This window comes from Mesitornis unicolor, unplaced genomic scaffold (assembly GCF_000695765.1).
Source record: "Mesitornis unicolor isolate BGI_N332 unplaced genomic scaffold, ASM69576v1 scaffold41963, whole genome shotgun sequence".
In the NCBI taxonomy this organism is placed as follows: domain Eukaryota; kingdom Metazoa; phylum Chordata; class Aves; order Mesitornithiformes; family Mesitornithidae; genus Mesitornis; species Mesitornis unicolor.
The window spans coordinates 39,108-59,610 of record NW_010173546.1 but is presented as its reverse complement, the minus strand read 5'-3'; the positions used below and the strand labels follow the sequence as shown (position 1 = coordinate 59,610).

The 20,503-nt window shown below is 49.5% G+C and overlaps 1 protein-coding gene across 3 annotated transcripts; it reads left to right on the top strand.

The window, feature by feature from the left end:
• Positions 1 to 8,497: 8,497 nt before the first annotated feature.
• Positions 8,498 to 18,846, top strand: FHL1 (four and a half LIM domains 1). 3 transcript variants are annotated; one of them, XM_010180758.1, is made up of 6 exons: positions 8,498 to 8,534; positions 15,425 to 15,606; positions 16,342 to 16,519; positions 17,025 to 17,194; positions 17,724 to 17,910; positions 18,669 to 18,846. In XM_010180758.1, exons 2-6 carry the CDS (start codon positions 15,451 to 15,453, stop codon positions 18,821 to 18,823), a joined length of 846 nt encoding a protein of 281 aa, XP_010179060.1. In that variant the 5' UTR covers positions 8,498 to 8,534; positions 15,425 to 15,450; the 3' UTR covers positions 18,824 to 18,846. The 3 variants fall into 3 exon arrangements, with proteins under 3 accessions (XP_010179060.1, XP_010179059.1, XP_010179058.1); XM_010180757.1 differs by lacking the exon at positions 8,498 to 8,534 and adding an exon at positions 8,793 to 8,814; XM_010180756.1 differs by lacking the exon at positions 8,498 to 8,534 and adding an exon at positions 8,793 to 8,814 and having other exon boundaries at positions 18,666 to 18,823.
• The last annotated feature ends 1,657 nt before the right edge of the window (positions 18,847 to 20,503 follow it).

The following is a 20,503-nucleotide window of genomic DNA, read 5'->3' as shown; positions in this document are numbered from 1 at the left end:
GAATCCCCCCTGCCCCTGCCTCTGAAGCAGCCCCTGTCCTGCAGATGAGGATGCTCAACTGGGATACAGCAAACCGTGGGCTGGACACCACTCTTGGGCTTGAGCTCTCTGGTTTTGGCTGAAATTGAATGAACCCCGATGAAAGATATTTTTATTTTTATTTTTATTTTTATTTTTATTTTTATTTGAATTTATGTTTTCTAATGGACACCATGAAGAATGTTTTTTAGTGTAGTCCTTGCCCAGCTCTGATCTGACATGTTTTCCAGAGAAACCTGGGATCCATATCATTTTATGAAAAATGAGCTTTACATTCCTGTATCACACAAGCACTTTGACAGTATTATCCCTTACTCCAGAGAAACGGCTCATACATTTTAATGCCATTATTAGGAATTGAATTGACAACACTTATCCTCAGTGGAAATTGCTGTGCAGCTGTGGGGGGGGAATATGCAGAAAGCACTGGTGAAGACTTCAGAGAGCTGCCATGACCCTGAGATGTGCGTGGTTTTGGGGCAGAGTTTCTGCTGAATGAAAAGAGCAAGGTTTGGTGTAGCCAGAGAAAGGGGAGAGCACGAGTGTATGAACCAGCAGCACAGGGCGAGACAGCAGAGGGGCTCAAAGCATTGAAAAAGCTTCTGGACTGAGAGGCGGGGTGCACCCAGGTCTTGCACGGTGGTGGGGAAATGTGGGCTGCTCTGGGCTTGTGTGTCCCAGAGTGTTGTGGAGATATTGTGCACATGGTGCTTTATTTGTTGCCTTAAGTGCAGAGAGATTGAGCTGGGTTAGTGCTGGCTTAAATTGGCATAAGATTGCTGTTGAGGTGCTGAAATTGGTGAAAGATGTGATGTCCTTGGGAGGAGAAGCAGCAAGGATCTACAACAAAAAGAAACCCCAGATCAGGTTCCTTTTAAAAGATATTATTTTTTTTTCAAGGTAGGTGAACTTGAAAGAACCAGCCAATCTCTGCTCCTCTCAGGGCAGATGGCCTCTGAGGAGGACTTCATATATGGCTGCAGTGTGTTGAGGCTCTGGAGTTGCTGGGCTGGGAGTCCCTCACTCATGGCAGGAGGAAGAGGATCACAGGTGGCAAAATACTCCTTTATCAGGGCTCTAGGCTCTTCTGGAAGTCTGCCTGGCTTCTCTGGTTTTGCCTGAGTCTCTTGGAGGTCAGTGTGGGAATAAGCAGCCCAGGCAAGCTCAGTAGGATTGGTGCGAGTAGTCTCCTAGTCTGGCAAGGCTACAACTTCCCTGCAAAAGCAAAATATTAACATGATTAATAGCTGAAGTCAACTCTGGCCACAGACTAAGCCTGGGCAAAGGGGAAAGTTAAATGGTATCTGTTCCCAGCAAAATAAAGGTGTGATAATGTAGGACCAGGGCACAGTGTCTTAGAAAAGGCTGCGCCATGGCACCTGTGGCCCTCCTCACTCCCCTCTGGTGGGTGTCTTCTCCTTGGCTTGTCCTAGAGCATGTCCCCTGGCACGGCCATTGAGTACCCATGTGATGTGGTGCCAAAAGAGCAGTTGTGAATTTGAAGCCACTCCAAGGTGAAGGGTGTTCAGTTCTTCTGCCCTTGGTGGTGGTAGTGCAATGTGGCCTAGCCTGGCTGAGACTTCATTCTAACTATCAGGGTGAAGTTGACCTCTTCCTCCATTTTAAAATGCACTTATCTGAAGTTGGAAATGAAATCAAAACCTCCTAAAGCAGAGGTTTCTGAGAATAACTTTTGTGACTAATCCAACCCTATAGGCCTCACTGGAGGGGACTTTGCAGCTTTGTTTTTCCTTGTAAAGAATGCCCAGCATATGTCCTGACAATTAGTCAGAGTGCCCAAAAATACCCGTCAGCCCTGCAAGCTGATCTCCTTCGGCTGTTGGAGCTGAGACAGACACAGGGTTATGCACTGTGGGGCTTTGGGAAAGGTTATTTTTAAAATGGCCATGTAATAAGGGTGGTTTGGTCCTTTCAGCCACCAGTGCTGTCTGACAACTGAAGGTGTAGATAGCCAAATGCTAATCTTGCTCAAGGCGACTGTCCCATGCCCAGGGCAATGGGCTGGTTGTCCTGCTAAACCCACGTGCCAAGGCTGGCTCCTGTCAGCTCTAAATTAGTGCTTAGAGCATGGCCCTGGGGCCTGTGCCAAGTTCAGGCAGTGCTTTGATGGTGTGCTGGATGCCAGGCAGTCTTCCTAACTGGCATGCCAGTGCTCGGAAGGGCATGTCCTTCTCATTGAAGCGGTGGCTTGTCTTTACTCCTAGCCAGGCAGTGTGCTTCTGCCCAGCACTCTTCCAAGAACCATCTGCTTTGCCCCTCTCGGACCACCTGAGCTGAAGTTTTCTACCCTCAGTGTCTCCCATGTGCTGAATTTCTGGAAGGCGTTTTGCCAGAATTGCAGCCCACCCACAAATGACTCTTTCTTCGTCTCCTCTGAAAAGAAAGTTCTTTAAGGGGAAGCACTAAGGCCCCTTAGTCTTGCGGAGCACCACTTGTGTGGGGTTTTGGCTAGGCCCACTGTGCTGTGGGACAGAGGAAGGGGGTCTGCAGAACCGTCTGCCCAGCAGCTTCCTGGTAACATGAGATTTTGCTAGAAAACATCACACCAAAAATGTTCCCAGCTTTCAGAGGAAGAGCTTGGGCATAGCCTGCAGCACCCACCTTGAAAGTCCTTGCTGCTGAGTCCTGTTGCATGAATGCAGGATGGCAGCACTACTGGAAACCTTTGTGAGGGATGCTGGAGAGCATGTGTGTTGTAGCTGATGTCTGAATAGCTGCTGATTTCTGACTGGTAGTGGGTAGATCTCCAGGGAAGGTGAATGACCCAGCTTTCAAGCAGTGATGCAGAGTAACAGTTGAACTTCCTTCTGTGCTCTCCACAGTGAGCTGTTTAACTTCACCGGAGGAGAGCATCGCTCAGCCAGCTGCTGTCCCTATGAGAAGTAATTGAAAGCAATTACAAGTGCAGAGACTGTAATGGAGGCTGTGAAATATTATTTCAGTAATGGCTCACTGACAACTTGGTGAAGCCCTGACATGAGCATTTATTGTGTAGGCATGGTGGGTTTATATTGCTGTGAGTGTTCATCAGCCCTCATCTTCCCTGGAAAAGACTGCCATGCTGTCTGGCTGGGATCAGTGTGGTATTTATTTGACAGGGACTTAAGTTACTTTTCTCAGCTTTGAAGCCAGGGCTAAGCCATGGGGGGGAAGCCGTGACTGGCAAACCCTTGCCTCATGTTTGACTCCAGCGCATTTGATTCCTTCTCCACGTGACTGCATCTAAACTTGAACAAAGACAGACCGCTGCAGGTGGTCAAGATTGTCCTAAGGAGCTCTGCTGTCCTAAGCATGAAGCTTTGGGGTAATAATCTGGGGAATAACTGAGTTGTGGTGCAGCTGCCCCCAGGGAGGGCTCCTGCGAGGATCTGGTGGCAGTACTGTTTGTAACTGGGAGACATCGTGCTCCTGCCACCACCAAGGGCACAGCGCTGCATAGCTGGAGCTCTGCAGCCAAAGCTCTGGACGTTGTGGTAAGCAGAAACCCTGGGCTCTTCACGGGAGCTGTGAATGCAGGGGCCTGGCCAGTGTGGGTGCAAACATGGCACTGCTGGGGCCTGGGGTGCCCACCTGAGGCCTTCCCCACTGCTCCTGCGTGACCAGGTGCGCAGGCTGCGTCCCCTGGGCCTGCTGGCCCGTCCTCCCTGGTAAATTATTCTCCTGTTATTCCTGCACCCTCAGCTGCTTTGTTCAAACTGGGCTGCTGGGAAGGAAGAGGTGAATGCTGCATTTGAGGCTTTTTAGCCCAGTTATGGGCTTGATGCTCTTACAAAGCATCTGAATCAGGCCAGTCTTGGCAGTACATGTGCTTCTTTCTCCCATGAGGAGCAAAGGCAATCTCAGTGTCTTCTTAGGGCTGGCCAATGTCCAGGCACATTCAGACCTGTGGTTTCCACCTTGTGATTCACATGAGGAGGTTGCAGGCAGCCTGTGGAGCCTCCCAGCCTACTCATGGCACCCCCTCTGCAGACCAAGTCAAGGCAAGGATGTCCAGCTCCAGAGCTGGAAAGAGAAACACTGCCCGTGTCTAACCTAGTGCATTTAAGACACATATATTTGACTTTATAAGCGATTAGAATATAAAATCTGCAACCTTTTGGGACTGACTGTCCCTTTTCGAGCTTGTACTGAATGTCTACATCTAACTGTAGGGACCACAGCAGGCACTTGGCATCCTTGCTGCTGGAAGACATGGCATCTTCTCTGTAACATAACAAAAAGCCAGAGGAAGGAGACAGCAGGGATAGGAGGAACTGGACTTTCCAGGTGCAGCTAATTCAAAGCTGTTCCTGTAGCTTCTTCTCACCCCAGTCATCTCTGGAGCCTGCACATCCTGGGGCTGCTGCCATGGTCTGTATGGTGCCTGTACCCCACCACGCTGCAGCTTCTGTTCTCCAGCCCTGACATAGCCAAGAGAGGAGAGAGGAGTTGAACAAAGCTTTGGGTCTACAAAGCAGCTCTTGATTTACGCACAGATGCTTCCCCCAGGCCTTGGTGTCACTTGGCTTTCAGCAGCAGCAGTGGGCTGCCATGTCAGCAACAGGTGACAGGCAGAAGTGCCAGTTGGGAGCGTGTGTGGAGGGAGCTGCGGAGCAGATGGCAGCAGGGAAATAAACTTGGAACTGCCATGGGAATAGTCCTGGAAGCAGTCCAGCCTGTGGATGGAGGCAGATGGGAAAAACCCGGTTTAGATATCTTCCCAGTTTTGCTACTTTTCAGATGCTTTATTTCCAGCTCCGCTATCTCTGGGCCATTCTTTCCTGTCTGTTATTGCACCAACATCCTTATTTCTTTTCTCTCTTTTCTTATCCTTCTTTCTTTTCCCCCTTTTTTTTCTACTCACATTATATCTGAGTTGCTGGAGAGTTACCCATTCTATGTCTACCTCCTTATAAATTTATTCCCAGTTTCTCTATCCCTCCCTCCATAGCTGATCCTAAAAGCGTCCCCTGGCACTGAAAGGCTCGGAACACAGCTCTGACCCAGCTGCGGGCTGGAGTTCAGTTTAGAGGAAAGGCCTATTGAGCCTTCACCATGTGCTTTTTCTTCTCCACCATCCCCTCTGAGCTGGTTGCTGGAGGGCATGGGACATGCCTTGGGGCTGGGACAATCATCCCACCACTGTCACTGCAGTGATGTCCTTGCTGGCTGGATGCAGGTACATCCTGTGTGAACCAAGGTGTCTCTGGTTTGTGTTCATGTGAGTGACTGTTGGATGCTTCAGGGGTGCGGAGGCGCATCCTCGTGTGCAGAACAGGGAAACTGAGCCGGGTTTTGCATCTTCTGAAGCGTTTTTTGGTGATACTTTAAAGATAAACTGTTCGCTTTTGAACTGAAATGGCTTTTTTCTGCTCTTTGAAAAGACGTGTTGGAAACTCCCCGCTTTCATTCTTGGATCACAGCTTGCATGCAGGGTCCCTGGCTGGCAGTGGGGGAAGCAGGGGCGAGGATGCAACCTAAGATAAACTTAAAATTAAAAAAAACCTGAATCTGCTGTGCTGTTACTGGAAAAGAAGTGCTAACCCTAAGTGCTGTTACTGTGCAAATGGTGGATGGGAGCAGTCCTGGATGTGGAGCGCTGACCCCTGTGCTGCTGGACACAGCCCTGGCTGCTGGTCCTGTGCTGTGGCAGCAGCTGCTGGAGGTAAGGTGACAGCATGGAGCAAATCCAGTGCCTGCCCGCACGATGGGAAGGGTGGGGAGCACTGTTGGGTGCTCGTTTTTGTGGGGAACTGGTGAATATTTGGCTAGCGTGCTTTGCTGTGCATTGCTAAGTGGGATGTATGGGAGCAGAAGGTACAATGTTACCCGAAGAGGTGGACAGGTGCTCCCCTCCTGCTCCTATTTACTGCTGCCTGCTTCTTTCTTTGATGATGGTGACTAATGGTTCATCAATGCCTGAGTTATACTGGCACTATTTAGGACTTTCTGCCCATTGAGTGACAGCAGGATGTGTGAGCAAGCTGAGACGCCCGGACCTTTTCTAGCAGGATTGTTAGGGCAAGAAAATACTCTGGAAACCACAATGTGAATCATTTGTCTATCTGAGTGGATGACACTATGCCTCAGCCACGCCGTTCTGCAGTCAGACCTGTGTGGTGGGGTCTCTGTGTCCAGAGCAGCCCCTGGAGTCCTGAAAACCTATGGGACAGGTTTAATGTTTAAAACCACAAAAACCCAATCCTGAATGCCCCACTGTGCAGTCGCTGACGTGTTTGTAGCGCTCATTCCTCTGGGACCCATGGGTGCATGGTGCCTAGCTAGCAGAGTAGGGCTCAGAGAGGGCTGGCACATCTTTCTGGGCCACCCTCTCCTTCCTGGAGGTTTCTGCTCCCTGCTGTGTTTCACAGGGCAACGCTGTCCTTCCTTGGTGTTTGTGCTATAGCTTGCACCACCACCGTGTTTAGTCATACTCAGAGGGAGCTGGGACTGTGCAGGTGAAAAGGGGCTTGGGGAGGAGGTGCGAATTGCCCAAGGTCATAGGCTTAAACCAGCCAAGAAACCAAGAAAAGCTCCGTCCTCTCAGCAAGGGTTGTTCCCCAGCCCATCCCTGCTCTGCAGGCCCAGGAGGCCACAAATTCAAATGAAATGGCCCTTTTATTACAAATTACTCAGGGGGATTGGTGGAGACTTTGCAGAGTTAGCTGTGTCATGAAATGCTGCTCTGGGGAGTTTTATGGTGAAACACTGTGGGCATCAGCAGGTCTGAGTCTTCCTCCTGGTTTTCGGCCAAACTTTCCTTTTCCCACCGCTTCCAGCCTGTGCCTGTTGCCATGCTGCAAACACATGTGCATACGCTCACGTGAAATATTTTGATGGCCAAGTGTCTGTCCCTGCTCTCCACATGCCTCTGCAATGCTGTCAAAGCACTGCCGAATTGCAGCTGCCCCTGGGGTGGGATCTGGCAGCTGCTGACGTTGCCCTCCAGTGCTATTCCGCCTTTTAGGATGTGGAGGGGACAAAGGTTACCATTTGTGACTGAAATACAAGGATATTCTGGGGGAAGTAGGAAATGACTGTGGATGGGAGAGTGGCCAGGACTTTGTGTAGGGGACTGGAAAGGAATGAGAATGGTTAACAGTGCAAACTCAACATGCATTGCCAAAAATGAACTCATGCCTGTAAATATTACACTGCGTGCAGCAAGATTAGCACAGGAAAATACCAGTTGTTAGGGTTCCTGTTGCCATCTGAATTATGCAAACAATTTGCTTGAGTTTATAGATGAGCTGGGGCAGAATAACATTGGGGTTTTTCCTAGCCAAAGTGTTTCAGTGTATTTTAGCATGTTTCCCAGCCTCAATCTGCTCTGCAAGTGGAGCCATGCTGTGCTCTTTTGGGACAGCGTGTTGTCAAGTGTGGCCTTTTCCAGGCCAGGCTGGAAACAGGGAGCTGTTGGGATGCAGTTGAGATGCTGACCTTGCACATGTGCTACCTGGGAGCCCTGAGACAGGTGTGAAGGCACAGGGGGCCACCAAGGCTGCGTATGTGTGCAGTCAAGGAGCTCTTGGGACCTCTGCAAGTCGGAAGCGGAGAAGTTCGTCGTTCCTGGCTGTAGCAGGGCCACTCGGGCTGAAGATGCTGGTTGCTGTTCAGAGGCCAGACACTATGGCGATGGGCTCTGTGGAAGGAACGATAAACACTGGCTCTTCCCAGTGGCTGTCAGGGAGGTTAGCTGACTCTCCCATGGCCAGGCAGTGAGTCCATGTCAAGGCAGAATTAGCAGCTGGGTGTCCCTGGCCCCCAGCCCTCAGCATATCCTGCCGCTGGCTGCATAACCCGGAGTGAGCGCGTGTCTGTGGAGCTGCCGCAGCCTGCACAACCCCATGGGATTGAGCCTTGAACCAGAGCTCCCTCTGCTCCCAGTCGTGGCTTGGGTGGAGCTGTGAATCTGGGATCTTCCAGGGAGCTTCATGGATACCTCAGTAAAGAGGACGCGGTCATGAGCCTGTGCCCTCTCTAAGCCATGTGCTGGGGAATGAGCCCATCCATGCTGTGAGATGCTAGAGAAGCCCCGTAATCATGGAACCCGGCTTTCTAAGTGCTGCTGTGCAGGGACTTGCTTGCTTTGACCAGTTGATCTTCCTTAGGGTAAAAGCTGGAGGAGGAGCAGGTACAGAAGTTTTACTGGCAGTAACTTCAGCGTGACCCTCATGTTGAAGGCAAGTCTAACCTCCCCCATGAAGGTATCTTCTGTTACTTCTGTGGGCTCTCAGCTGGGTCCCCAGAAACCTTTCTGGGCCCTACAGCCAGGGGACAGCCCCTTGCTGGTTCCTGGGACTGCAGCTTCCACCCCATGATCTTCCCTTCAGCAATGGCAGTGCAGAATTAATGTCAGGTCTGTAATTTAGCTCAGGACTGTTATGAGACACAATCTAGCTCTAAAGCCAAGGCCAAATAGTACTAGCATGGGGTCAAGTTCCTGAGGCACACTCTGCCTTTGGGTCTAATTTGGGTGCTGAGTAGCTGGACAGGTATTTACATGTTCCCTACAGAGACCTAGAGGTCTCTGGATCCTATTCTTCTCCCTTGGATCACCTAAAATGGTAAGAATTTTCAAGGGGGATTAAGGTTGTGATCTCTGGGGAGGGGAGTGGACATCTGGTAGGAGTCCCGTCCATATTAATAGCCTCCGATTAAATGTATGTTATCAAATGGGGCAGCTCCCAATCGGCCAAGACACTGTGAACTCTGTTGCCTAAAGAGCTGCCTGGGACTTTGGGCTGCTGACCATGGCTTTCCACAGGCACACAGGTAAAGTGGACGTGCTGCCAGGCGTTATGGGAGAAGCCTTGTGTGTACGATGCCTCCTACATGGGTAGGAAGGTTTTGCTAACAGGTTCCTGCGCAGGAGAAATAACTCTTTTGAATGCCATCCTAAGCCTCAGCAATCTGCAGCTCTAACTAATGCTGGCAAATGGGCTGATAACCAGCGTGGGGGTCTGGTGCAGGGAATGTGGTGGTGGCAGTGGCTTCATCTGTTTTGTAAAATCCCTTGGGTGGCAAGTGCTTTCGTATCCGCTGTGGGAAGGCTTAGCTGTTATTTGAGGACGAGTGGGTGACAATGGGGATGAAGATGCAGCAAGCCTGCTGTTGCAATGGGCAGGGGAAGCGTGTAGCAGAGGGGAACGTGCAGCAGCCCAGTGTGTAAACCCAGGCTGTTTGTGTCGGGGAGCAGTTTGTGGCTACTCCCACTTCTCTGTGTTTGTCTCATAGATCAAGCAGGCTGGCCCTTGCCAGCGATAGGAAAAGGTTAACTTTTCCTTACCATTAACACTGACAGGAATCTTGCAAACAAGTTTTATGTGTCCCCCATGGCATGCTGATGTGTTGTGTCTTCCCATCCGTGACTAAGCTCCTCTAGCCTTTCAATTACAGACAATTGAAAGCTCTTCAGGATTTTTAAAAGGTTATCCAGTTCTTAGAAGCTAACCATGTTTGTGTGTGTGTCCAGCATGTATTTACGGCCCTACATCACAACCTACGATGGCAGTGCCACTGCATGTCTTGATGAGACGTAGCCCAAGGGGTGGACGTGCCTGGGGAGAGGGTGTCCAGTTTGGGGCACAACTACTGTGGGCATCAAAGTGAGCTGCTATGCACCAGGAGACAGACTTGGTTGGGAACATAGAGCCTTTTCAAAACTGGGCAGGCAATTCACAATGTGCAGTTCAACTCCATGCTCAGCCTCCCAGGACAGGGCACAGCCATGTGGCTTCTTGCATGGCTTGTAACTACTTAGGATTTGCTTGTGTGAGGCAGATATACCTTATGCAAAGGTACCTTCCTGAGTAGACTTCCGTGGTATCCATTCAATTAAAATGTAAGATGACATTTGTTTTTTAACTTCAGCCCACGAGGCTGATGGATGCTGTAGCCTTCTTTCATGATACTCCCAGCTGTACCTTTCTTTTCTTTCTCATCTTCCTCAGGGAGGTGTTCTCTGGAGTGAGGACCCATGGAGTTTTGTTACGCTGAACTATAAAATGCTGAAGTGTGTTCTAAGCTGATGCTGTGGTTGTAGTGCTGCCACCAAGTTAGAGTGCAGCATCTGCTCCTGCAGCCTGCGAGGAGCCCCCCTCCCCAGGGCAGCTGTGGTGGGGTGCTGTGGGGTACTGCAGCGCCTGCCCGGGGGGTGAATTCCCTGCAGCAGCAGAAAAAAGCCTTGTGTTTGGCTTTTGGGGGCACCTGGGCATGAGGACAGCCAGCTACTGGGATGGGCGCAGATCCATGCATAACTGGGAACGTAATTGAAGAGTCTCAAAGGTCAAAGCTTAAAGCAGCCGCAGAGTGATTTAGCTACAGAACAGGATTTTTTTTTGTTTTAGCTGATTTGGTTTGTTTTGAAAGGTTTGAACTTCACTGCTTAAACTCTGCCTAAGTGCTCAGACTGACTCTAGGCTGTAGTGCTGAGAGCCTTGTCAGCCTCAGCTGAGGTCTGTGTTAGGCGCAAAAGCGAACCCTGGGGAAAGTGTTTGCAGGGCTGGAGCAACGTGGGTTTCTTAATAGCACGTCCCCACTTCCCTGGGGAACTGTGAAGATTTAATGATGATTGGGCTGTGCTCAGACATGGTAGCAATAGGACCATAGGGAAAGTTTTTGGCAACTGCCTGAGGAACTTGGAGCCATTCTTGTTCTAAATAAAGCAGCTTCCATTTTATCAACAGACTAATTTTTGAGTTAAGAGTATGAAACTCTCACGTGCCCCCAGCCTGGCAATGGGAGAGCACAGCTCTCTACTTCCCAGCAAAAATGCCCTGCAAGTGATTTATTTCTTTCCGTGTTGCCCTGGGCAGTGTGCCAGTGACCTTGAGGCTCAGTCCTGAGTGCCGCTTCGCAGTTCAGATTAACAAGACCCTGCTTCTAAGGGTATTCCCTGGTACTTACAGCAAACCACGCGACGTTGCATAGAGGAATGCTGAGAGTAGGAACTCAGGTGACAGAGCAGGGAATGCTAGGTCCTGAGCTGAGACGGGCAGGTGCAGCCAGTGCCTGGAGCTATGGGGGCTCTGTCTGTGGAGAAAAATGAAATGGGTGGGGAGCCAAAAAGCAATTGCTGTTTTTCTTCCATATTGCTGTAGAGTATGCAGGTGTGCATAGGGCAGGGGGTTAACACCTTCAGCCTAATTTTTTTTCTTAAGTGGCAGAATAGTCTGTAAGGTTTAAGTACAGTTTCCCTGGTTGTTTTTAGAGACCACATTTCAAGTTCTTCCTTGGTGGTTTATCACATTTAAACATACTCCCCAGAGACATTAACACATATCCTGTGCTAAGTGCTTTGCTTATCAGCTATGTTTCAGCTCCCTTTGCAGCGTGCTTTGGTTTCATTTGTTGTTGTACAAACCACTGTGGTGCTGCTTCGTTGGGGTATAGAGCTGGGCTGAACCAGGAGAAACCAGCCCAGGGGGCACAGGAGACACATGGGCTTGTGTTAATGCAATAGCTTTTGAGGGGTGGCACTTCTTAGTCCATCCCAAAGCTTGCCACACTGCAGGGTGCAGACATAGCTCTGGTTGTGACCACTGCTGGGACAACCTCATGACTGCTCCACAGCGTGGTGTCAGTGTGACTTGAGATGTGTGGAAACTGGCGGAGCCTCAAACATTAGAGGTCTTTATTTGAAAGATGGAGGGCTTGGTTGTCCAAGGGCTGAGGAGCCGCTTTTGAAAAGCAGAAGATGCTCTTTGAGGACAAGTGGCTAACTGGCACCTCTCTGGTCAGGTAAATGTTAGGGTTGAATTCCAGTGGGTCTTTGTGCCAAATACCGTGATACTTGAGAAGGCCACTGGTCTGGCCAGCTCCCCTCAAGCTGTAGCCAAATCCGTCAGGGAGCTACATTTAGACAGCACCCTGCCAGGGTTGGTGGGAGAGGGACACCTTGCTTAAGGGGGGGGTTGCTTTCTGGAAGTATTGCTGGAGTTTTCTTGAGCTCTTATTTTTATTGAGGCTCCTCTAGGCTATTTACTGCACTTACCCCTTTCCCCGGCAGTCTGTGCTCTCTCTTGTCACCTGCTCCTCCCCAGCACAACATCCTCTGCACAAGGACATCAGCCCGGGATGGAGAATACTCTGTCCGTGCTCTTCCTCTGTTTCCTAAATCACCTTCTGTGGCCTCAGTCAAGCTGAAATGGGGTTTGAATCAGTGCATGTCCTCGGGGTCTGTAATTCTCCTGGAGTGCGACAGAAGACACTTGACCAGGCTGTCACCTCAGAGACACCGTAGTCCGATGTAAGGGTACAGCCAAAGAAACGGTGTTCCAACAGCTTCCAAGCTAAAACGTCTGCGTGCGCTGCTGGCGTTTGAAGGACACCACTGTGAAATGAAACACAAGGGTACAGTGCTTCCGGGTTTTGTGGTTGGGGTGATGAGTGCTTAGGTTGCGGTGCTGTAGCGCGGTTGTACCACTGGTGTGAATCCCTGCTGTGGGCTCAGCAGCTGCTGCACAGCTTGTGCGGGGGGAAGAGCTGCAGCATGCGCTGAGAGAAAGGCCCCAAGGAAGAGCAAGGAGGAGCCATGATTTTTCCATATACTCAGTGTGTCCTTAGTTTCAGGACTTGCCTGTTTTCCAGACAGCAAAGACAGCACAGGGTTAATATACCTGGGACCTCTGGAAAGTTAAGCTGTGGGGATGTGATGCAGCTGGAGGGTGAACAGGTTATTAAGGAGATAAACATCCTCAAACCCAAGATCTGCTGCCAACCCGGCTCTAGATAGGTGTTTTTTGTTTGTTTGTGTTGTCTGTAGAGCTCCAAAGCTGCTGTGATAAATGTGTGTCTCATGTTAGCACATGATACGTTACATGGGAGAACAGGATTATGTTACTCCTTGAGCCATATGTTCACGATTATGTGTTCTGCTTGAAAGCAACCCTAAACCTGAGATCAGGAATCTTTTGATACTGTTTGCCCTGGACTCTGTGCAATTGCATTTCTTCTAAATTAAACCCACTTGCTTCATACAGCTCTGCAGAGCTGGCCATGGCTCACATAGTTTCCACATTTCCCAGCTGCTTATTTGTTTCATTTACTTGACCCAGTACGAACACAACCCTTGGCATAGTTGTCAGCAGGACACGGCCATCTCCTGACCTTGGCAAGGCAATGCTACCAGTCCTCAGTCCCCAGAGAGTGCAGTTCCTGCCAGCTTGGCCTCCAGCCTGCTTCTGTGAGTTTTAGGGGAAGGGGAAGGGTGTGAACCTGGTCCCCAGGACTATCTGTCCTGCTTTCTGGAAGAGAAATGCTCCAACCTGTTCTGGCCTGAAGTTACTGAAAGGGTGAGAAAGAGGAGGCGGTGAGATGACTTCTGGAGTTTAAAATCTGCTAAGCAACAGTGAGTCCCATCTCCTGTGTCCTGTCCCAGCTCCTCCTTGGCTTGCAGATGGTACCGGAGAAAATCAGCTCCTTTATGACCAGCGCCTGCAGCATCTTCCACTGCCACTCATCCAGCAGCTTCCTGAGCCCAGAGATGGGGCAGAAGAGGAGGTCTGATATAATGGCATTTTGCAGGCAGGCACCTCCTCGGGCTTTGCACCTGGTTGTATCGGGGATGCTCGTGGTGCACTGACATCAGCATGTTGCTCCCAAAGGAAAAGACATTGGTCCAGTAAAGGAGACAGTGAAGGCAGCAGCCACCCCTCACTGAGGTGCCTGGGCTGTTCCCTGGTCAGGACCTCCTGGGTTGATGTGTGTGTGCCAGTCTGGTGAGGTGTGCCAGCACCAGTGCCTCGGCTGCACAGTCCCAGTCTCCCGGCCCTGGGGCTCCTATGTCAGCGTGAGGATATCCCATGCTGGCAGGGTGGACCACACAATTGGTGGTACAGCTAGAGTTACTGGAGTGGGCAAGTGGCCAAAAGAAGCAGGTCCTTGTACCGTAACAGCACGGCAGCCCTGCCTGCCCAGCGTCCTGCAGCCAAGGATGAGCCTGACCAGGTCCCACTGACCCTCCCTTGCTCTGTGCTGGTGCTGCAGCTCTACCAGGAAAAGAAGAATGAAATTAAATTTCCTCTTGGCAGCCCCCATTGCCAGACTGCTGTCACATCTTCTCTCTGCTTGCTGATGGTGCAGAAAGTTGGAGGCTGTGTCCTGGGGTGTTGGCTCTGCAGGGGAGAGGGGGCTTCGTGACACTGGGGGCTGTGGGGGCATGAGTGGCATGGGCAGAGATGGAGCTGCATTTCTGGGACTGCACAGGCTCATGTAATCCAGACGGAGCTGTTGCAGCCCTCGCAGGAGGGTTGCTGGCTTTCTCTGAGGAAGGGTGTGGGGAATGGAGGGAGCTGTTAGCAGAGGTGGTCTGGGAGGCTGGGAGCGGGTGGCTGGGGAGAAAAGGTAAGCTTGCACCTCTGCCCAAAGTGGAAAATCGTCTGGTCAAGAACCCCTGCACCTGCTGACGTGCTGGCTCCCTGGCCATGGTGGAGCATCGCGCCTTGGCAGAGCCCTGCTGCATAACCTGAGGAAGTTTCTTGACATGTAGGGAGATCTTTTCTTGGTTGTTCCCCCCTCCCCCCCCCAATGTCTTTATATGTGAAAGCCCAGTAAAAAGAGGCAGTTGGACACCACACAACTATCCAGCACAAAAGGCTTCTCAGGGATGCAGCTGGAAGCATGGAAACTGTTCTGCTCTGCTCGGGGTTGGCGGCGATTTCTGTGCACAAATTTCACAGCGCCTCAGCCAGGACCTTGCCGCGGCCTGTGGTGGGCCTGGCTGTAATGAGCTAAGTGGCTCTCAGCGAGTGATTAGGTATTGTTCTCCTTGTTTGATGTGAAATATGTAAATAAAAGTCTAGTATCCTTCCTCTTAAGAAGGTGATGGGGAAGGGCTGGTGTGGGACAGGATGTTGCAGTGTTGGAGCCCAGGAGGCAGAGAGCTGTGCTTTGGGGCTTGGCCAGAGCCCATCCTGTCTCTCTATAGGCAGAAATCTAGTGTTTGTATCTTGGATGGCTGTTACGGGAACTGAAAATATTTGTTACTAATGTATCGCTTCTGTTAATTGTAGTGGCCAGCGCAGTGCTGGAAGGACAGGGGCCACAGCTCCAGAGCAGCAGTTGGCCCACATGGCCCCACTTGGTAGCCCACATTTCTTGAAGACTTCATGGTATTTCCCTCTCTGTGTCCTAAACGGCAATTCATGACCTGGGAGGGGACACCCAAGCTGTCTTCTTCAGCAGGTGTTCAAATTTGTGATTGCTACGACTGAACCCCTGTACTGCACCCGGCCTCCCCGAGCGCGATGGTTCGTCAGCCTGGCCTCAACCCTAAAGGCCAAGCTGGAGGCACCTGGAAATACGTCTTATTTGCACAGACCCAGGAACCTGGAGCAGTTGCGGGGGTTTCAGTACTCCAGCTTCACCTTCTTCCCTCTTGCAGGGCCTGGCAGTTACACCGTGGGCACCATGTCAGAGCGCTTTGACTGCCACTACTGCCGTGATTCTCTGCAAGGGAAGAAGTACGTGCAGAAAGAGGGCCGCCACTGCTGCGTCAAGTGCTTCGAGAAGATCTGTGCCAACACCTGCATAGAGTGCAAGAAACCCATTGGAGCTGACTCCAAGGTGAGTGCTGAGCAGTGAAATGGGTGATGAGTGACAGGCAGGCGCTCCTTTCCATCACTTGTTTTGCTGGCTCTGGTCTGTTTGTGAACTTCTGTGCAAAACCAAGTTCTCTTGCGAGTCCTCTGGCTGGTGGGCCGTAAGGTCCTTGGGCAAAGAGCCAGAAGCTCTGGGGCACTGCCAGAAGGTTGCTCGTGATGGGCTGCTTTTGTATGGGAGCCAATTTCAGGATCTAGATTCAGCCACATCAACTGCTGCAAATGCCGAATGGTGCTGAAGAGAGCACTGCAGGTAACCCAGCCTGCACAGCACGGGCTGAAAACTCACCTTCTGGGCAAAGTTTTCAGAAACCTAGAGTCTGATTCTTGTCAGTTTGTCAAATATTTAGCACTTCATGTTTATAGCAATAATAATGTACACCTGACCTAGAGGGAACTTGACAACAGAAGCCCACACTTACAAAACTTCAAATCTCAAAGTTGTTGGTTCAAAGCATCTGCTGCTGCTCTGAATGTCCAAAATGAATGTGACTGTAATTAAGACCCCCGTGTGAGTTTCATTAAATGTCCTTCCCTCAACTGCTTGCAGACGAGCTGCCCCTCTAACCACTAAATGCAGACATGCTTGGGAACTAACGGCTCTATCCATTACTGCCAAGGCTGATGAGGCAGTAGCTTGGTTTTAGGGCTACTCAGCAAGAGAAGGGCTTACTGCTCACTCCACTTCTGTTCATTCCAGGAGATGCATTTCAAGAACCGCTACTGGCATGACACCTGCTTCCGCTGCGTCAAGTGCTACACATCCTTGGTCAACGAGCCCTTCATGCTAAGGGAGAACAACAAGGTTTGGTGTAGCAACTGCACTGCCACCGAGGATGCGCCCAGGTGTAAGGGCTGCTTCAAGCCCATTATTGCAGGTACTGGTGCCAGTGACACAGATCACTGTTGCATCCTGCTCCAGGGCAAAACCGTGGTGATTTATCAAGCCATGGAGGCTGCAGCTAGGGGTTAGGGCATCATGGTGGAACGCTGGACACCACAACATAGAGCCAGTTGTGACTGTTGCTCCCACCTGCTCATTTTATGCAAGTGTTGAAAGGCTGCTGTGCAGTTAACCCTCACATGGATAGTTCACCTTAGCAGTTAAGTCTTAAACCATTTCTCCCAAAAGCTTTGCTCTGTAAATCAAAATCCCCTTCTCAGAAAGACTCAGGCACCTGCCTGACAGATCTGAAGACAATCTAGAAGGCCCTGGCTAAAGTCAGATACAGAAACCAACAGCTCATCTCTTGCCCACATTACAGTTTGAATCCTGGGCGTAGCTATGGACAGGTCTTGCCTACAGGTATGGTGCATTGCACAGAGGAGGAGTTTGGTTCAAGCCCGAAATCCCACCTAACGAGTTACTTCTGTCTGTTGTAGGAGACCAAAATGTCGAGTACAAGAAGATGGTCTGGCATAAGGACTGTTTCACCTGCAGCCAGTGCAAGCAAGTGATTGGATCTGGGAGCTTCTTCCCCAAGGGTGATGAGTTCTACTGTGTCTCCTGCCATGAGCACAAGTTTGCCAAGACCTGCGCTAAGTGCAAGAACGTAAGTCCTTCCACTTTGCAAAGGCAGCTGCCAGAACTGTATCTTGTCTGTCTGTTCAAAGCAAAGAGAATAAACCAGTAGGCAGATCATACTGGAGCTGTACCCGTGCCTATGTTCTTTCCTTGAGATACTGGTGCAACAACGTGAGAGTGCTAATGGTTCTTGCACATTACAGTGCCTGAGCAGGGGTTGCAGGGTTATCTGATAGCAACTCCACTGAAACCAAGCAGTCACTGGCCTGTATTCAAGCAGTAAAGCAATGCTTTATAAGACAGCTGGTTTACGACTTTTGTAACTGATTAGTGTAGAATTCCAGAGTCACTGCAGGTAAAATAAACTATTGTGAAAGCTCCAGGCATGCACGATGTCAGGCTAGAGGAACTCATGTGCTGCACCTTTTTAATGAAAACTCGTTCAGTGTTACGAGATCTCCCCCATGACAGAGCCCTCCTACTCTGCACCCCATGCCTGTGTCACCTCTCTTCTTCCCTCCTGCTTCCAAAACTCATCTCTGCTCTTTGCCTCCTAGCCCATCACTTCTGGAGGCCTCACTTACCAGGAAAAGCCTTGGCATTCAGAGTGTTTCATTTGCTCCAACTGCAAGAAGCAACTAGGTGGAAAGCGCTTCACAGCTGTGGAGGATGAGTTTTATTGCGTTGAATGCTACAAGGAGTGTGTTGCCAAAAAGTGCGCTGGCTGCAAGAATCCTATTACAGGTATGTTACAGGGATTAAATGCAGCTTGAGGGCAGTGGGTGCTTAAGGTCAGAACAGTGATCCCAAAAGCCAGGCAACACCAGCAGCAGGTCTGGTATCCCCAGCCCAATCCCAGCAATTTACACGTGATCTCATGATAAGCCACGCACTCTTGCTGGACGGAGGCTGAGTTAGTAACTGAGCTCTTCACCCTCTGCATGCCTCAAATTTACCTCCTTCAAAACCTCCCCAGCTAGAGCTGTTCCCTGTCTGGGAACCTTAAGGCTCAAAAGAGCAGTGTTTTATTGCCCCAATGTGACAAGTGCTGTGCTTCAGATGTATTTTGCACATCACAGCTACTGGATCACAGAGCTCAGCCCTGAAATGTGGGTGCTAATCTGCCATGGGACCTGTGTTCTGTTCTGCACTTTAGAGCATGGCTCCGAGCCCCTAACAACCAGGCAACCTCTCCTTGCTCTACATCTTCATCTTTCCTTCAGCTTGAGTGTTTCCTGGAGAAAGGATCCACAGGAAAAAGCTTACTGCATCGACAAGCCACACCAGCCTTATGCTAAGCTGCCTGTTTCTCCAAGTGCACTAATACAGAGCAGCAGTGTGGTCCAGTTGCAATTTTGGTTAGTATTTTAGGCATAAAAATATGGTTTGCAAGACTGCAGAAGCACAGCAGGCAGTAAGAGTGGGATCTGCTGTTTGGTAGGCTGACCCAGCCAAGGGAAAAGCTACTATCGCCGTCCTATAATTGTTTTCTCTCCTAGCAGGATTTGGAAGAGGAACCAGTGTGGTTAACTACGAAGATGAGTCCTGGCACGATTATTGTTTCAAATGCACAAAGTGTGCCCGTGGTCTGGCCAACAAGCGCTTTGTTTGCCATAATGGAAAAATTTACTGTGCTGAGTGTCCCAAACGACTGTAAGGAGCAGACAGCAACTGCTGTAAAATGGATTTTAGAGACCTGCTTTCCAAAACAGTCCTGGTAAAAGAGCAGGTTTTTGCATGTTAACAATTTTAACTTTTTCCATTTTAGTATAAAAACTAAAGTAGCCTTAATGTACTGGGTTTGACTTTTGAAGCTCCTGCAGTACAAAAGCATGTAACATTGCAAAAATCTAACGTTGCTTCCAAGTAACTCTTCGTGTAAAGGCTCAAAATGCTGTTAGATTTGGCATTCGAGATCCACACACTACGTTAATCTGCGTGTGGCTTAAACAAAGCTAGTTTTAAACTTGTCTGGTATACATTTAAGCTTGGCACTTAAATGAAGTGGGTTTGACAAGGCATGCACCTCAGAAACAGAGACGCAAAGATTGCGCCTGGGATCAGAAAGATCCATTATTATGCTTTTACAAGTACAGGTACATTACATACATCACCCCATTAATAGCAGCTCAGTAACAAATACCTTAGCTTATCCTACCACACCAAATTGCAGCACATGTATGGAATGGCTTCATCTTACATATAACAATGTTTTGGCAATATGATTTAGCTTTAGTTAAGTTTCCATACTCTTGTTTTAGTCTTGATTTCTGCATGGTTTGTCCAAAAATATTTACTCATCAGCTTTTTTTACATCATCGTTTAAACAAGGCTGTCTACATACAACTATTAATTCATTAACAAGTAAACCTTTCAACTACAACAAAATGCACGTGCATCTAGAAGTGCCTTAAAAGTAGCTCAGACAACGATAGCTCTCCTATCATGTCAGTGTATGTTTTATGATTTAATAAAAATGAGACTAGTGCCTGGTTGGAGCTCTCAGTCTGGAAAACTTTTTTTTTCATTTGCCATCATCTCACACAGTTGACATCTGAAATCAATGCCACTGATACTGGCAAAGTAAAGAGTCAGCTGTTCTGCCATAGCACCCTTAAAGAGCTGAGGCTCAAAGCAACAATTTCCGTAACTAATTAATTCTTTTAATATATAACTGACACTGGACCATCTGCCAAGAACACCCTGTGTGAAAAAGCCCTTTGGAGAACATATGTACAGCCACTGTCCACACACAGGTCTATTACCCTCCAGCAACCTGAATGCTGGTTTAAGGGTTTTTTTCCCAGCAGCAGTTGATACTATACCAAAATATTTATCATCAACTGGGTGTTGCTCTAGTCATTCCCTTTTGTTCACAGGCACCTACCAGAAACAAAGAACCCTTGTAAGAAAACCAAAAGAAAGCATCTTGCTGTATTCTTGATGGCCACTGCTCCACTGTGGCCTTTGAGCGCTGCTGGACCCACAGAACATAAAGGTGCTGGTCCTACAAGTGAAAGGCAAAGGCTTACAGTGAAAAGCAAGTTAAAGAATTTGGTTATGAATGCATCATCAGCATATGCAAACACAGCAAGATCTGGAGGTGTTAGTACAAACACCGTCCCAACCACACCAATGCAACTGCCACAGAGGCCACCAGTTCAGAGAATCGGCAAGGGTGGGGGAGTTAGAGCAGCATCAGAGTGCATCTCAAGACAGGTCAGCGTGGCAAGGGGCTGGAGACTCCTAGTAAGGTAATGTTTAGCATTACAGAAATAAAGCATTGTTCAACTGCAAAGTTTATTTAACAGTGCGCACATATTTACACAGAGCTGTA